General features: G+C 38.4%; 1 protein-coding gene across 5 annotated transcripts in view; it reads right to left on the reverse strand.

Moving 5' to 3' along the window:
- Nucleotides 1-14515, reverse strand: part of LOC103183458 (myomesin-1) — a 76220-nt gene that overhangs the window by 9495 nt on the left and 52210 nt on the right. For 3 of the 5 annotated variants that reach the window (XM_007900940.2, XM_007900939.2, XM_007900943.2), the window contains 9 exons: nucleotides 14300-14413; nucleotides 13791-13878; nucleotides 12745-12783; nucleotides 12529-12634; nucleotides 11336-11499; nucleotides 10317-10353; nucleotides 9294-9316; nucleotides 8816-8871; nucleotides 7665-7880 (listed from right to left, as the gene is read on the reverse strand). In XM_007900940.2, coding sequence (XP_007899131.2) covers nucleotides 7665-7880; nucleotides 8816-8871; nucleotides 9294-9316; nucleotides 10317-10353; nucleotides 11336-11499; nucleotides 12529-12634; nucleotides 12745-12783; nucleotides 13791-13878; nucleotides 14300-14413 — 843 coding nt within the window. Of the gene's footprint in view, nucleotides 1-7223; nucleotides 7881-8815; nucleotides 8872-9293; nucleotides 9317-10316; nucleotides 10354-11335; nucleotides 11500-12528; nucleotides 12635-12744; nucleotides 12784-13790; nucleotides 13879-14299; nucleotides 14414-14515 lie in introns of those variants that run through there. The other 2 variants (XM_007900941.2, XM_007900944.2) reach the window with 1 other exon arrangement.

A 14515-nucleotide genomic window follows, 5' to 3' on the forward strand; every position in this document is an offset into this window, starting at 1 on the left:
TATTCACTTGCAACAGTCATCAATTGGGATATCTCCAGTGAGCAGAATGTCCCAGACTGGGACAATGATCACTAGTGGTAAATGATTATATTGAAAATCACATTTATCAACAACAACTTGCATTTAGGTAGTGCCTTTCATACGAGTAGCGTCTTGGAGTACTTTACAGCAGTGTGTTTGACTCCGAGCTGGAAAGAAAGGATTGTTGACCAAAAGCATGTTGAAGAGGAAATCCAGTAGCAGTTAATATTTTGACTTCTTCAGTTATGCAACAGGGAGAAAAAGTTGATTCATTTTAAGCCATAATAACTGTGTTGAAGCTATCTACAGCTTTACTTCCAGGAATTAATTGCACTGAAATACACATCTCGTGATAACATGTTATCATTTAATTTAAGCAAAACTAAGTTATTTTTACATCATTGTTATGGAATTTCATATTTAACTCTTTTATTGTGATTTGTTGTGCCTTCAGTATTTGACTGACTCAATGCGCAATTCAACCTTTTTTAACTATATAAAATTTCAATAGTTTGTTTGAGAACAAAGTTGAAAATCTCTATTATTTTCCTAGGAGCCATTTAGTGGAAGACTCCTTAGCCCAGCAATAGTAGATAGGCCCGGGAAGCCTGCTAAGTATGCATTGTGGAAAGAAGAAGCAATGAAATGATGGGAAAGTAATGATGTGTTTGTACTCATTGTGTATGTGGGATTGCACACAGCCAGCTATAAATCTGAACACTGCAGGTTTTCCCCCCGTATGTTTTCCTTGCAAAACATTGTAAACGCATAGGCTGAGTATATCTTCTTTTGGGTGGAAAAAATATCAAATTAAATATTTTGAAAAACCATGAAAGAATAAATTTGGGCTGAAAACGACTGGTGGTTGAAAAGGGCTAACAGGATGGCCTAACAAGCTAATGGCAGGTGGCGTTGTAGCAACAGTTTCTAGTCCTCTGGATCAAGAGCATTGGAATGTACAGTACTAAGTGCACTTGTACCACCTACTCAAACGGCTTTCTTAAATTCAACAACAAGAACAACTTGCATTTATATAGCACCCTTCACAAAGGGTAGCGTCCCAGAGCTTAACAGTGGCAGAGTCTGACAATGAACAAAGGGGAGAGGGAGGTGGAGGTGACTGTAAGTACGATCAAAAAGGAAGGTCTTTAGGTGGGATTTGAAGGTGGGGAGGGAGGGGGCAAGGCGGAGGGATCAAAGGAGAGAGTTCTAGAGTTTCGGGGCGTGGTGGCTGAAGGAATGGCCACTGAAAGTGGAGCGGAGGGCACGACGGATAAACAGGAGACTGGAGCCGGCAGAGCGGAGCCAGCGGGTGGTGGAGAAGGGATAAGCAAATCGGATTGGTAGGGAGGTGCGAGGAAATGAAGTGATTTGAAAATGAGTGAGAGCATCTTGAAGTCGATCCATTCGGTGATTGGGATTGGCAAGGACTGGTGTGATGGGGGTATGGAGTTTTGTGTGGCTGAGTATTCGGGCGGCGGTGTTTGAATTAATTGGATTTTGTGAATGGTGGAGCTGAGGAGATCAGGGAAGAGGGCATTGGAATAGTCCAGCCGGGAAGTGATGAGGGTTTCGGCTGCTGTGGGTGTAAGGTAAGGCCGGAGTTAGGCAATGTGGCAACACCTAGTTATTCCCTGGATTGTATATGTAATATCTCAGTGGCAATGCCACCAGTTAGTTTGTTAAATTGTTAGATCTTCATAAAGCACATCATTTGGTTTTATATAACTTAATTCCAAGGAATACAACTCGCCTTTTGGTACAAGTAGGGTTAAAAAGGGTTGATTACAAAACAGGTCTCTTGGGAGCAGAAAAGGCAGCTGGGGATGGAAAATCCTGATAAGGGGACCCTGAGCACATCTCAGTGACCTCAGCTCTAAGGTGAGAATGTATCAAACTCACCCAGCCTGTACTCAATTGAGGCATTTCACTCAATCCTCAGCACAGGATGGAAATCCAATTAAATGATATAATGATAAATAATAATAACAATCCTTGAATTTGATATATTTCATGACATTTCATGTCATTGAGACTTCTCAAAATGTTTCATAGGTTTTAATATAAAGTATAGACTGTATATTTTAAAGGCAAATACTACAACCAATTTGCACACAGAAATGTCCCCAAAACAGGCATAAGATGAATGACCAATTTTATCTAGGGTTGAAACTCTCTTCTCGAACAGTGCCAATGGATTTTAAACGTCCACCTGAACAGGCAGATAGGACCTTGGTTGTTCTGACCAACCAAATTTGGTCTTTCACTTCATGGCTGTTTGCAGGACATTGCTGGGTTTAAAATGGCATTTGCCTGCAAAATACACAGTCACTAATAATAATAATAATAATAATCCTTGCATTTGATATAGCGCTTTTCACATCGGGAAGACGTCCCAAAGCGCTTCAAAGAACACACTGTATGGTGACTTGACTGTATATTTGTGGGCGAACGCGGCAGCCAATTGCGCACAGTAATGTCCCACAAACAGTCGTAGATTAAAAGTGAACAATTTATTATTGTTTTTGGTTTTGGAGGAATTATTATTAGGCGTGTGGAGTAAGGAAACTTGCCCAAGGTTTCGCCCTGCCTGGAATTGAACTCAGGTCTCTCACTTGCAAAGCGAGTGCGTAACCACTGAGCTACAGGACTCCACATAATCCTTACATTTGATATAGCGCTTTTCACATCTTCTAGACGTCCCAAAGCACTTCACAGAATATACTGTAAAGTAAATTGACTGTATATTTGTGGGTGAACGCGGCAGCCAATTGCGCACAGCAATGTCCCACAAACAGTCATGGATTGAAAATGACCAATTTATTATTGTTTTTTATTTTGGAGGGATTATTATTAGGCGTGTGGAGTAAGGAAGCTTCCCAAGGTTTCGCCCTGCCTGGAATTGAACTCAGGTCTCTCACTTGCAAAGCGAGTGCTCTAACCACTGAGCTATAGGACTACACTATATGGTATATCCTGTAAAGGGTTTTGAGATGTCTTCCCAACATGAAAGGAGCTGTATCAAATGAAAAGATTATTGTTGTGATATCATGTGGGTGGCCACCCACATGACAAAATTACCCCGAAACACTCAAAAGGCAAAGCCTCTGACAGATTTATGAAAGCATAACTTTCTGATGATATCAAGTTCTTTTTTTCCCCTCCGCTGTATGAAGCGATGGGAAACCGATTGTGTTACAGTGCACTTCTGCCTGATAAGCAGATTTTCAAGTGTGGCCTGTTCCTTCCAGTTGATTAATGAGTATGAAATATACTGTGCTAGCAAATGAATAGGACAGCTGTTAAACCAATTGACATATATATGAGCCCTATCTGCAAGTGTTAGATTGTAGGCATTGATTCGAATATAGCAAAAGCACATGCTGCAGTTTAATAATGTTAAGAGCAGCTCTCACTCTGTGACTTTGTTCTCAGTTGTTCAGCCTAAACATTTTCAGTCGAGAAAGGTTTGCAAGTCCCCAGGACAGTTGGCTTGGGAAAGGAATGAATGGGTTTAATGTCTGTTTTAGCACTTGAAATGTCAAATTGCAGAGAGTGACATTTAAAATGACTGAAGAATTTACTGCTCCTTACAAAATGATCTACCAAGAACAGAGACGGGATGTTGCCTTGCTGTTGTTACATGATGAAATTGGTAAAGTAACATCTTAAAACACCTTTTGGAGCAAATTCAGTGTGTTGGAAGGAGGTGCAAGGTTGCCCACAATGGAATGCAACGTATTACTGCACTTCACATCTCAAAGGTCCTGGAACACATCAGTGTAATGATACCTGGGATGCACTTGATCTTGGCTGGCTTCCTAATGGCTGGGAAGGCAATTCCATTACACATGGAAAGCAATCTGACAACTTCTCCCTACAAGAGCGACCAGCACTACAGCTGATATTATGTTCTTTAGAAGCTATTTTTTTAAAAAAATTGAGCTGCTGAAAATATAAATATTGCACTTCAAAGAACAAGTCATCAGTTCTCTGGGCCTTTAAAAGTAACTTTGTTGCTTCGGTCCTCGTCTATAAACCAGACAGCGCCTCAATGGCAAGCTAGGCGTTTTTAGCTGGCTCAACGTTAACAGTACCTCAACACACACTCTGGGGTCCCCAAGTCTTGGCTGTCGCCAACCTGCATCTAATACTTTATGGTATTAGGTTAGCTGGATGCATTTCATTCCAGATATAGGGAAATTTTCATGCACAGATGGCATGCGTGTGTGGAAGTCTCAATTTGGTTTGGATACTCTTAAACACAGTGATCTTTTCGTCAGACACCCAGCTGACAATAAAATAATCCATTAAACGAACTGACCAAATGTTTTGCAAAGACTCTGAGACATTGAAACTAACGTTTTGGAGATGTGTTTGAACTAACACATCCCTTATCTCTCGCAGGAAACTGCCTCACTGCAATTGTGGTGATTGTGTATAACTTCAATATAGCTCGGTTAATATTTAGTCACTTGAGAGAGAGAAAGAATGAGAAAGTGACAAACACACATAGATAGAAAGCGACAGAATGAGAGAGAAAGAAACATAGAAACAACTCGAGAGAGAGAAGTAGAGAGAGGCAGAGAGTGAACAGTCCCAAGACATTACAACATGCTCAGATAATTGGCAACTGTCAAGCTAGCAGGAAGAGGGCACAAGTTCAAATTTGTGAAGGGAAAATTGGGGAGACACAAAAAAGTATTTCTTTACAGTAAAATCAACAGTTGGAAAGGGATATCAGGAAAATGATTGAAGCCAGGATATTAGACTGTACTGAGAAGACAGAATAAGAGTGCTTATTCTGGAAAGATATGATCACATGGGCCAAAGGGCCATTCATTCAAACCTCTCTTGCGATATCATAAATGTCTCCCAGAGTTGTTGCTCATCAGTTTGCTTTTTGCTACCAGCTGCTAGTTTTACCTTGTTTACGTATTGATAAATCTGGCATAAGATTTTATTATGCTTCTATAATGCTTTAGAATATGTTATCTGATAGTGGTTGTACAAGTAAGCATTACTGGTATCTCTAGGATATTATTCACTTCACATTTCCCTTAGTGAAGAAGCTACTGTACAAATAATTCTTCAGGTAAGGAATCAAAAATCACTGAATGAAATACACAAGTCCAATTCAGTAACATAAACATTTTCATTGACTTACCTTGTAAATACTATCAATAAATTGTTTTTTTTCTTGAATCACAAGTCTTGAATCACGGTGTTGCCAGTCTGGCTCCGTTGAGAGCACTCTTCCCTCTGAGTCAGCAAGTTGTGGGTTCAAACATATAAATAACCACAGATTGTTCCAGATGGAGCTAAACAATGGAACTTACTCTGTTTCGGATCCGTCTTGCAACGTTATTTGTTGATATGGACTAAACGTTATTCTGCTACTTTCAGTGAATTGTACAAACCTGTTCCTGTGCACATCAAAAAGGGCATCTAATAGGAACTCCACTCCCCTGTGTGTTGGGAGGCATTTCACATTAGAGCAGAGTTCCTGTGGGTTAGCATGCCATTAAGTGGCAGCTTTCAATACTTTGCATTGTAAATGTAAAAGTCAATTACAATTTTATAATTGATTTATAAGTGACACTAAGACTCTTGAATAATTCTTCCTGGTTCATACCACAAAACTAGGCCACAATATTTGCAATTAACTCACACCTCTAAAGGTATCTAGATTTGACCAAAATCAAGTATGTTATGTAAATATTACTTATTATGACTGTTAAAAATTAATGTCTATCTTTCACAAATGACTATCACACTGGCCCGAGTTATATAAATCAAAATAAGAGATATACTAAAAAATGACCCACTTCCCATAAGTTATTTTTCTAACTCTTGTCTAATATTATTTTCAGACCAATATTTCGTGAATCAATCAAGTGTGGAAAGATAAGTTGCTTTGTTAACAATAAAATTGTTATTAGTAAAAGGATTGAAAGTGCCATATAAGTGTTTCTAAATCCACAAAGACAGTGAATTCAGTGATGTTCACACAGTAAAGAAGCTTGTGCGTTTCAGGCTTGGAGGAATCAACAATCAGCAATAGGAGAGCAGCAAAGATTTGACAATAGTCACCAGGTGAGGAAATATGACACCTGCCAATTGTTTGTTGAGCTTTTAAAGCTGTAACATCCACCACTACAGGGCTGATGGTAAACATACTTTTTCCACTGGTTGGTGAATTGGTAACTATAAAGTATCAATTTAAAATCGACACCAAAATGCCTTGGAGATTGGGTTTATACACAGAGGGTTAAAATGGTGAGTTAACCAATATGGTCATGAATCATTGCTGCCGCATGCTGAATAGGTTAAAATTGCAACGTCTCTTTTGGGCATTTGTGATAATCTAATACTGACATCTAAAATAAATGAACATCTAATCACTATGTATAATTATCTTTGGGGCTGTTTGTGTGACATTGTTGTGTGCATATTGGATGCAATCTTTACCTGCAAAGTACACAGTCACTACGCTTTGTAGAAAATCCTGTGAAGCGCATTGAGATGTCTTCCTGATGTGCAAAGTGCTCTATCAAATATAAGTATTATTATTACCACTGTGCACCTTTCATGTAATAAATTACTTATGGCTGTACATAGTTTTGGGTAATTTGTAAAGGTACTCGGGAGTGTTGCTATTAAGCTTGCTCCAGGTATCAGTTTAATACCTGGGACATAATGGGCCACTGAACTTATAAATCATTGAGGTTTGGACAAGGATGGCAAAAGTGATAGCTTAGTATTATGCTGCAGCTTTTCATTTCCAATTGCTGTGCGCAATTGGCTCCCGCATTTTGCCCGCAAAATATACAGTCAATTCACTTTACAGTATATTCTGTGAAGCGCTTTGAGACGTCTTAAAGACGTGATAAGGCGCTATATCAAATACAAGGAGTATTATTATTATTATTATTACCCGGATATAGATTTCACAATGATGTTCTAAGGATGATTGTGTAACAAAGGGCATCAGTTGCCAAAGTCTCCCCAAAGTGAAGAGCACATTGAAACCCACTCCAGTACATGCCTGACTGTGTGAAAGGAAATATTAATCTCAATAGACAAGGCTCAACTGAATAGGAGACGTTGCAAGTTTAAAGACAAGATACCTGGACAAGTTACCTGGAAAAGAGGTGGTGAGTGAGTGAATAAGAAGAAGAAACAGTGGAACAAGCTGGAGGTAAACGTGAAGGATATGTGCACCATTTATTAGTGTATCAAATGGGACTCTATAATCATTACAGCGTAGTGTTGTTCAGTGCTCACATTGAGATTAATTGGGGGAGACAGAAAGAAAATGGTCAGCTAACGTTTAATCTAACAATATTTCTACTTCTCTAAGTTATAATTTTCAGATGCACTCGGTGAGTAGTAAAGCACAGCCATTGAAAGTCTTTAAAATTGCCGCCTGAGAATCGTTCCCCTCATATTCGCCGTTTCTTCAAGTAGAAATTAAACTAACCTCCACAGCAAAAAGTTACACACTGCTGATAATATATATGTTAGCTTGAGCCTGTTTTCTATCAAGTTTCCTCTCAACAATCGCCTCATTTTTTCTTTGCTGCCTTTTTAGTGTCCACTTTCACTTTCTCCTCTTCCTCCTCTGGCATGAACACACTTACAGTGAAGTCGCCAGTCTCCGTCCCATACTTGTTTTTCACCAGAATGCTGTATTTGCCGGAGTCTGTGTTTCCGACTTCAGTGATGGTGAAGGTAGCGAACTTTCCAGCTTCAAACTTCAGGATGAGGTGAGCGTCTCCCAGCAGTTCCTTATCATTTTTCAGCCAAGAGACCGAAGGAACGGGATCTCCCCAGATATTGCAAGTAAGATTAAGTGACTAAATAAAGCAAAATTCGACACATTATTCAACAAATTGTTCTCAACAGACATGAGAAAAAATATGAACATGTACATGTTTCAAATTAATATTCCAATCTGTAGCTCAATTTAGCTGTGGGAATTCTGTATCTCTAGATTACAATATTTGATGTCCCAGTGCCCTGGGAAGCCTCTTTACTTTAAACTTTAAGATAAAGTTTGATTCATTTTTTAATGAGGATTGAAGGCTCTAGGGATAGTACAGCTCTTCTTCATTACCACTGCTGTCTGCAAAGGGCTATATGATTCAGGGCCTTAGGGGATCACTGAAGGTGAGAGCCATTAACGGAGTAATAACAACAACTTGATTTATATTGCGTCCTTCAAGCGTCCCAGAGCGCTTGACAGTGGCGGAGTCTGACACTGAGCCAGTGGGAGAGGGAGGGGGGAGGTGACTTTAAGCACGATCAAAAAGGAAGGTCTTTAGGCGGGATTTGAAAGTGGGGATGGAGGGGGCAAGGCGGGGGAACTGAAGGAGAGGGTTTCAGAGTTTCGGGGCATAGTGGCTGAAGGCATGGCAACCGATGGGGAAGAGGGACAAACAGGAGGCTGGAACCAACCGAACAGAGGCAGTGGATGGTGGATTGGGGGCTAGGCAGATCAGATAAGTAGGGAGGTGTGAGGGCATGAAGGGATTTGAACACAAATGAGAGGATCTTGAAATTGAATAATGTATGGTCAGTTAAAGAATGGACTTTAGGGTCAATTGGCTTTTCTCAGTCCACCCTTTCTTATAATACAAAGGTCATTGAAAAAGTGAAATCTGTATATATTACTGCAAAAGATGTTCAGTATTTGTTTGGCAGAATCCTTAGTTCTTGCAAAGATCACATTTAATTTGCTTCAAAGACAACCCCAAACATGGACAAACAGGAGCACATGTTGCAGATTTACCTTTCCTTCCTGGATTGTAACAACATCAGGCAGACCCCCGATAACACGAGCACGGTCTAATTGGAAAAAAAAGACACAATAATTATAATAATAATCCTTGCACTGATATGCAAAAAGAGAACAGGAAGCACAGAGAGAGTTGTCCTCAGGGACCTCTGACATACCCCCAGTAACCAGCTCAGAGGGGCACTAACAGAAGGCTGGGACCAGGTCAGCTGGCCATCACTTCAGCTACAGATATACATAATAATAATAATATTATTAATAATATATAATATAACATAAAATATAATATAACAGATATACATTGTGCTGGGAGATTGGGAATCGAGAGAAAAGAGTGATTTATTCACTCCTGAAATTCTGGTTATTAACAGACATCAATCAGTTTCCAATATTTGATGTTTAAAACAGTTTTTTTTACATAAAAGCAATCTGACTTTAAAATATATAACACTTGTGACAAAATAATACTCACTTCTTTCTGCAATTGCAGCTTGCCTGTTTATTAAAATGTCAGAGAGAGAACCAATTAAAACCATATTTTCATTTTCAAAAATGTGCTGATCCAATATAACATAACTTCTTCTTGATTTAACTAAACATATGTGGAGAGATATATTTATCTGTATAGCATTTCAGAGCACTCAGAATTTAACAATTTAGTCTTTGAAGTTGTTTTTTTGTAGTTTTTCAAAGCAACTTAAAAGAAAGTGGCTTCAACATTAAAGCTGCATTCAAGAATTTGTCAAATTCTGTACCCTATTAAAATGCAACATAGAGTAAATCTAGACCTAGCTATAATTTCAATCCAATCATGAAGATCAAGTATATTTCTGTTTCGAGCACAACAGGGTCTGGGAACAAAGGAGATCATTTCATATCATCACAAATGTGACACCATAGAAACAAATTTGTTTTAACATTTTGTGTGATTTAAAATACAAGTCTATAAAATGGCTGTGAAATTGGAGAGTAAGTGATGTAATGAAGTCACTGTTTCTTTTTGACTGAATAAGTGTTGAAACTCATCATTAATTATGAAATAGCATTTTATTTAACCCTATGAAAGGAAATCTTTAGGGCTGTATTCCAGATGATTTTATCATGTTCTTTATAGGATAACATGACACCTCGCCTGGGGGTATAAAGTGCATCTGCTCCACAGAACCCCATAAAAAAATGTTGATCACAAGAACTCTGCTCTGACCCAGATCTCATCAGAGCTGCATTCTCATGGGTTACTATGACAGACTCTAGATACGACTTTATGCGCTGAATTGCTTTTCTACTTTTCTCCCATTTTCCTGACAAATGCTTTTTGAGCCCATTTGTCGTAATGGTGACCAATGCCACTAATAGTAAATAATTATATTTCCTCCAAAATGAACATCTGTAAATGTTGCAATTTCTTTCTCAAATGTTATTGCTTGCAATGCAGTGATTATTAAACTTACTGCTGCTGTTGATAAGAAACAATTGATAAAATCTGCCTACTTACTTCAGCCTCTGGAATTCTGCAAAGGCTTCATCGAATGCTTTAGAGGAAAGAGACAAAATGTTATGGTTAATGTGGAACAGCTGATTTAACAATTACATTGAGGTTGAAAATGCAGAGTTTTGACTTTCGAGCTGCTTCCAAGAAAAGGCTCGAAAGTCTGACAGAAAACTCAGAAATCAAAACATCAGAAAGCCATGTTTGGTGATTGTGATTTTTTTTTCTCTTTTTTAAACCAAATGCATCTTACGATTTCATTGTGAGCTTCTATTAGTACAGTGAGTTCTGATTTGTCATGACCAGATTTTCAACCCCATTGTTACCAAAACAATCAAGTTTTATTGTTATTATTATAATAAGTTTGCTTTACTGCTATTGCCAGATTGCAATGGTTCAGAGACTCAGGTTACCCTCCTCGTCTAATTACAGAATAATGGTGGTACAATGCAGTACTGTGCTGCTGCATCAATGTCTGAGCCATAATGTGTGAGTGTCTGGGATTCTGCACACAGCAAGTCTTAACCTGCGACTGTTGCTGGGAAGGGGGTTAGAGGTTCTTTCCTAAATGAGGAAAAAATACCTCTGGCTGTTCTGGGAATTTACCATTGCAAGTACAGACCATCAAGAATGGTAAGTTTACTGATAAGTACTCTCTTACGCAATGAACCAAATTGGATAGGCCTTCATTAATCATGCTGGAATACAGCAGCAAAAATGAGGTCTAACAAGCGTTTGGAATTCAGAAATTCATAATGTATGAATTAGTTATTATGCAGTAGTGAAGGTGGAGGAATGACCCACCTTCTCAGTACTGGTGCCCATGAAGTTGGGTTTAAATTCCAGTTGACAGATTTTGATTGTTGCCTTTGGCAAGATAGCAGCTTTAGTCTGAATATTTAGTTCAGTTAAAAAGTCAGTCATTATCAATGTATGGATGCGTCACAGTGGAGTTTTACATTAATATTTGATGGGATTATGGATACAGATCGAAGTAGAATGAGTCATCAGATCTCTCTTCTTACCTTTCCCAGACAGATCAACTAACTTTTTGTGCCCTGTCTTTCCATCAAAGAGTTCAAGCGTGTATGTGCCCTGATCCTTCTCAGTGGGCTCATTGATCTGTAGCCAAAGCTGTTCTCCAGTCACACCATTCTTTACTCTCTCTGTGGAAGCAAGTTTTGTTTCTCTGGAGAGAAACAGCGAAGAGTTTAAAACACACTAAAACTAAAATCGCTTTTCACTTTGTAGTGTTAACGGAATGCCACTTAAACATTTTTATTTACAGGCATGAAACAATGACCTCTCTTCTTATCTCGCTGAAGAAAAGATTTCAGGAAATCTCAGCAGGAAAACAGTGAGTAAGATATTCAGAGACTTTATTTGTAACTGGCCAACAAAGCTAGTTCTAAGTCACTTTGAATCACTCTATGTAACTCTATTAATATTGAGTGAAATGTATTACGAACCCTATTTCAAATTGGCGAAACAATAAATGGAGCCATTCAAGCTCAATTTGAAAAAAAGAAAGACATTTAGCACATTTCTTTGCCAGTTCTGTTTTGGCACATAAACTTTGGCTAAAATTTCCCATTATGTGAAAGCATGAAATCATGCTGCCAACTTTTTAAATTTGTGAAATTTGTGAAGTCTCCAAGTTGCAACTGGACCTAATTTTCTACAATGCTGGGCAATCTTAACACAAAATAGTCCTACTGGCTATTAGATGGAGTTTTGTGCCTGTTATGTTTATCAACATCGAACTGAACAGGTAGATGGGACCTCTGTTTAACATCTCATCCATAGGACGTACCTACAACAATGCAGTTCTGTGCCAACCTCATTGGGAGTTCAATACCCTGATCTGGAGCTGGGGTTTGAACCCACAAACTCCTGACTCAGAGGCAAGAGTGTTACCAAGTGAGCCAGGCTGACAGTTACATCTTAAGCTTCTGAGTTTCTATCAGCTTCTAGTGACAACTTTAGAATGATGGAGGGGGCTTCTTATTACCAAGGGATGGTTCCCTAATGACCTGGATGCTTTTCTGATCAAAATGCATCTGTGTATTCTTTTACATAAAATTTATAGTTGGGACCCTAACCTTGGAAAATCTGTAATGGAAGGGGAAATTAAACATTCATACAGATCCTATGCTTTAGCGCTTCCAAAATTAGTTTTTGGATGCATTTTAAAATCCTGAAGAAAGCAGTTTCTTACTTGTGGTACCAGATGATCTTCAAGTCTTCCAGGAAGTAATTCAAAAATGAATAGAGTCTGATACCATGTTCCGTACTCTGCACCTTCACCTCTGTTGCAGTCTGAGCTGTAACATTGATTAAAAAAACACTAAGTCTCTACATTCAGCTCTGAACTATTTTAAATATTACAAAGATGCTATGAATACATAGAAGACATTCTTCAGATAACACTTACCAGCCATTCGGCAGACTTCGCAGATCACTTCACTGAACTCTGTAAAATTCAGAATAACAATGTAATTGAATGGACTTTCCAAGTAACAGTTATCCTTTTTACAGTTACAATCATATTTTTATGACCATAGTTACAATATTACCTTAAAATGTCAAAGCCACAGTGACATCCTATTGATTGATGCACTTCATCTGATTTAGATATAGCAATTTGTTCTCTGCCCTATCTTATTCTCTGTATTAATTGTCTTCCTTATAGTACCTTCAGAACACACAGTTGAACCCTGTTATAAGGCAGTCCTTGAGGATCCATAAAATCTCAACCCAGATTTTAATGGGGCCTCAATAACTGGTCTGCATTTCTCATTCAGTGTTTGTGCTGCTCACTTCCTGCGTGCTCGTTGGCTGCCATATTAAAAAATATGAACTTAATTAATGTTGTTTAATTAAAAATCTAATTTTTACGCTTGAGGGGACTAATTTAAAAAAATGCACTTGTTTGAAGCTCAGAGGTAATAATAAAATAATAATCCTTGTATTTGTTATAGCATCTTATGACATCATTGAGATAACAGAAGTAATATTCTTTACATTTGTTATAGCACTTTTCATATGGGAAGGATGTCTGAAAGTGCTGCAGGGATATATTGTAAAGTGTAATGACTGCATGTTTTGTGGGTGAGTGATAGTATTGGAGAAAAAAAATAATCCTTGCATTTGATATAGCACTATTCACGTCTTTGAGACCTATCAAAACGCTTCACAGAATATACTGTAAAGTGAATTGACTGTATATTTGTGGGTGAAACGTGGCAGCCAATTGTGCACAGCAGTGCCCCCAAAACAGTCATGGATTGAAGGGACCAACTTATTATTTTTTTTCTTGAGGGATTATTATCAGTTGTGTAGAGTAAGGAAACTTGCCCAAGGTTTCACCCTGCCGGGAATCGAACCCAGGTCACTCGCTTGTGAGGTGAGCGCTCTAACCACTGAGCTACAGGACTCCACTAGAGGAGAATTATTATAAATGTCTGCCAGACACCATACCTTTGTCAAGAAGTCGGAGTGTGCTTGAATCTCTTCCTCGGTCATCCTTTAACACAATCTCATACATGCCGGCATCCTTCTTCGAAAACTATCAAAGAATATGAATTTAAGAGTGTTAGACATCAGCAAGTGTTGAACAATGCTTCATTGGTGATGTTGTCTTATAAAGAGCCATAATAAGAATTGGCAATTAATCAAAACAATTGTTGAGCAGGGTATTGAGAGAAGCTCCCTTCTCTTGGTGAGATCTCATGGGATCGTTTAATATCAAGTGAGCATACAAAAAGGATCGCAGTTAAAATGTAAATTAACTTTACCTCCAACAATGCAGCACTCCCTAAATACTGCACAGGAGTGTCACTATAGACTCTTAAATAAAGTCCCAAAATGAGGCTTTCTGACCCGGAATAGGAGTGCGACTAACTGACACAAGCTGACAAGTGAAGTTGCAATATTGATTCCCAAACATGTAGAAATCAACTCTTGTGACACATCATTCAGCTCTTTACCTGTTGAATCAACAAAGTGCACACACCATCCTTGAAGTCATGCTTATCATCAAACATGATCTCTCTGTCATCTTTGTACCAGATAATAGTTGTCTCTTTCTTAATATTAGCCACCTAAATGAAAAAGAAAATACAGCACATTTTTATTTATTAATATCGTTAACTATTGCTACAAGATATAGACTTAATGACTTCTGAATTAAGGTTGCTTTGACC

Source organism: Callorhinchus milii, unplaced genomic scaffold (genome assembly GCF_018977255.1).
Source record: "Callorhinchus milii isolate IMCB2004 unplaced genomic scaffold, IMCB_Cmil_1.0 Scaffold2, whole genome shotgun sequence".
NCBI classification, from domain to species: domain Eukaryota; kingdom Metazoa; phylum Chordata; class Chondrichthyes; order Chimaeriformes; family Callorhinchidae; genus Callorhinchus; species Callorhinchus milii.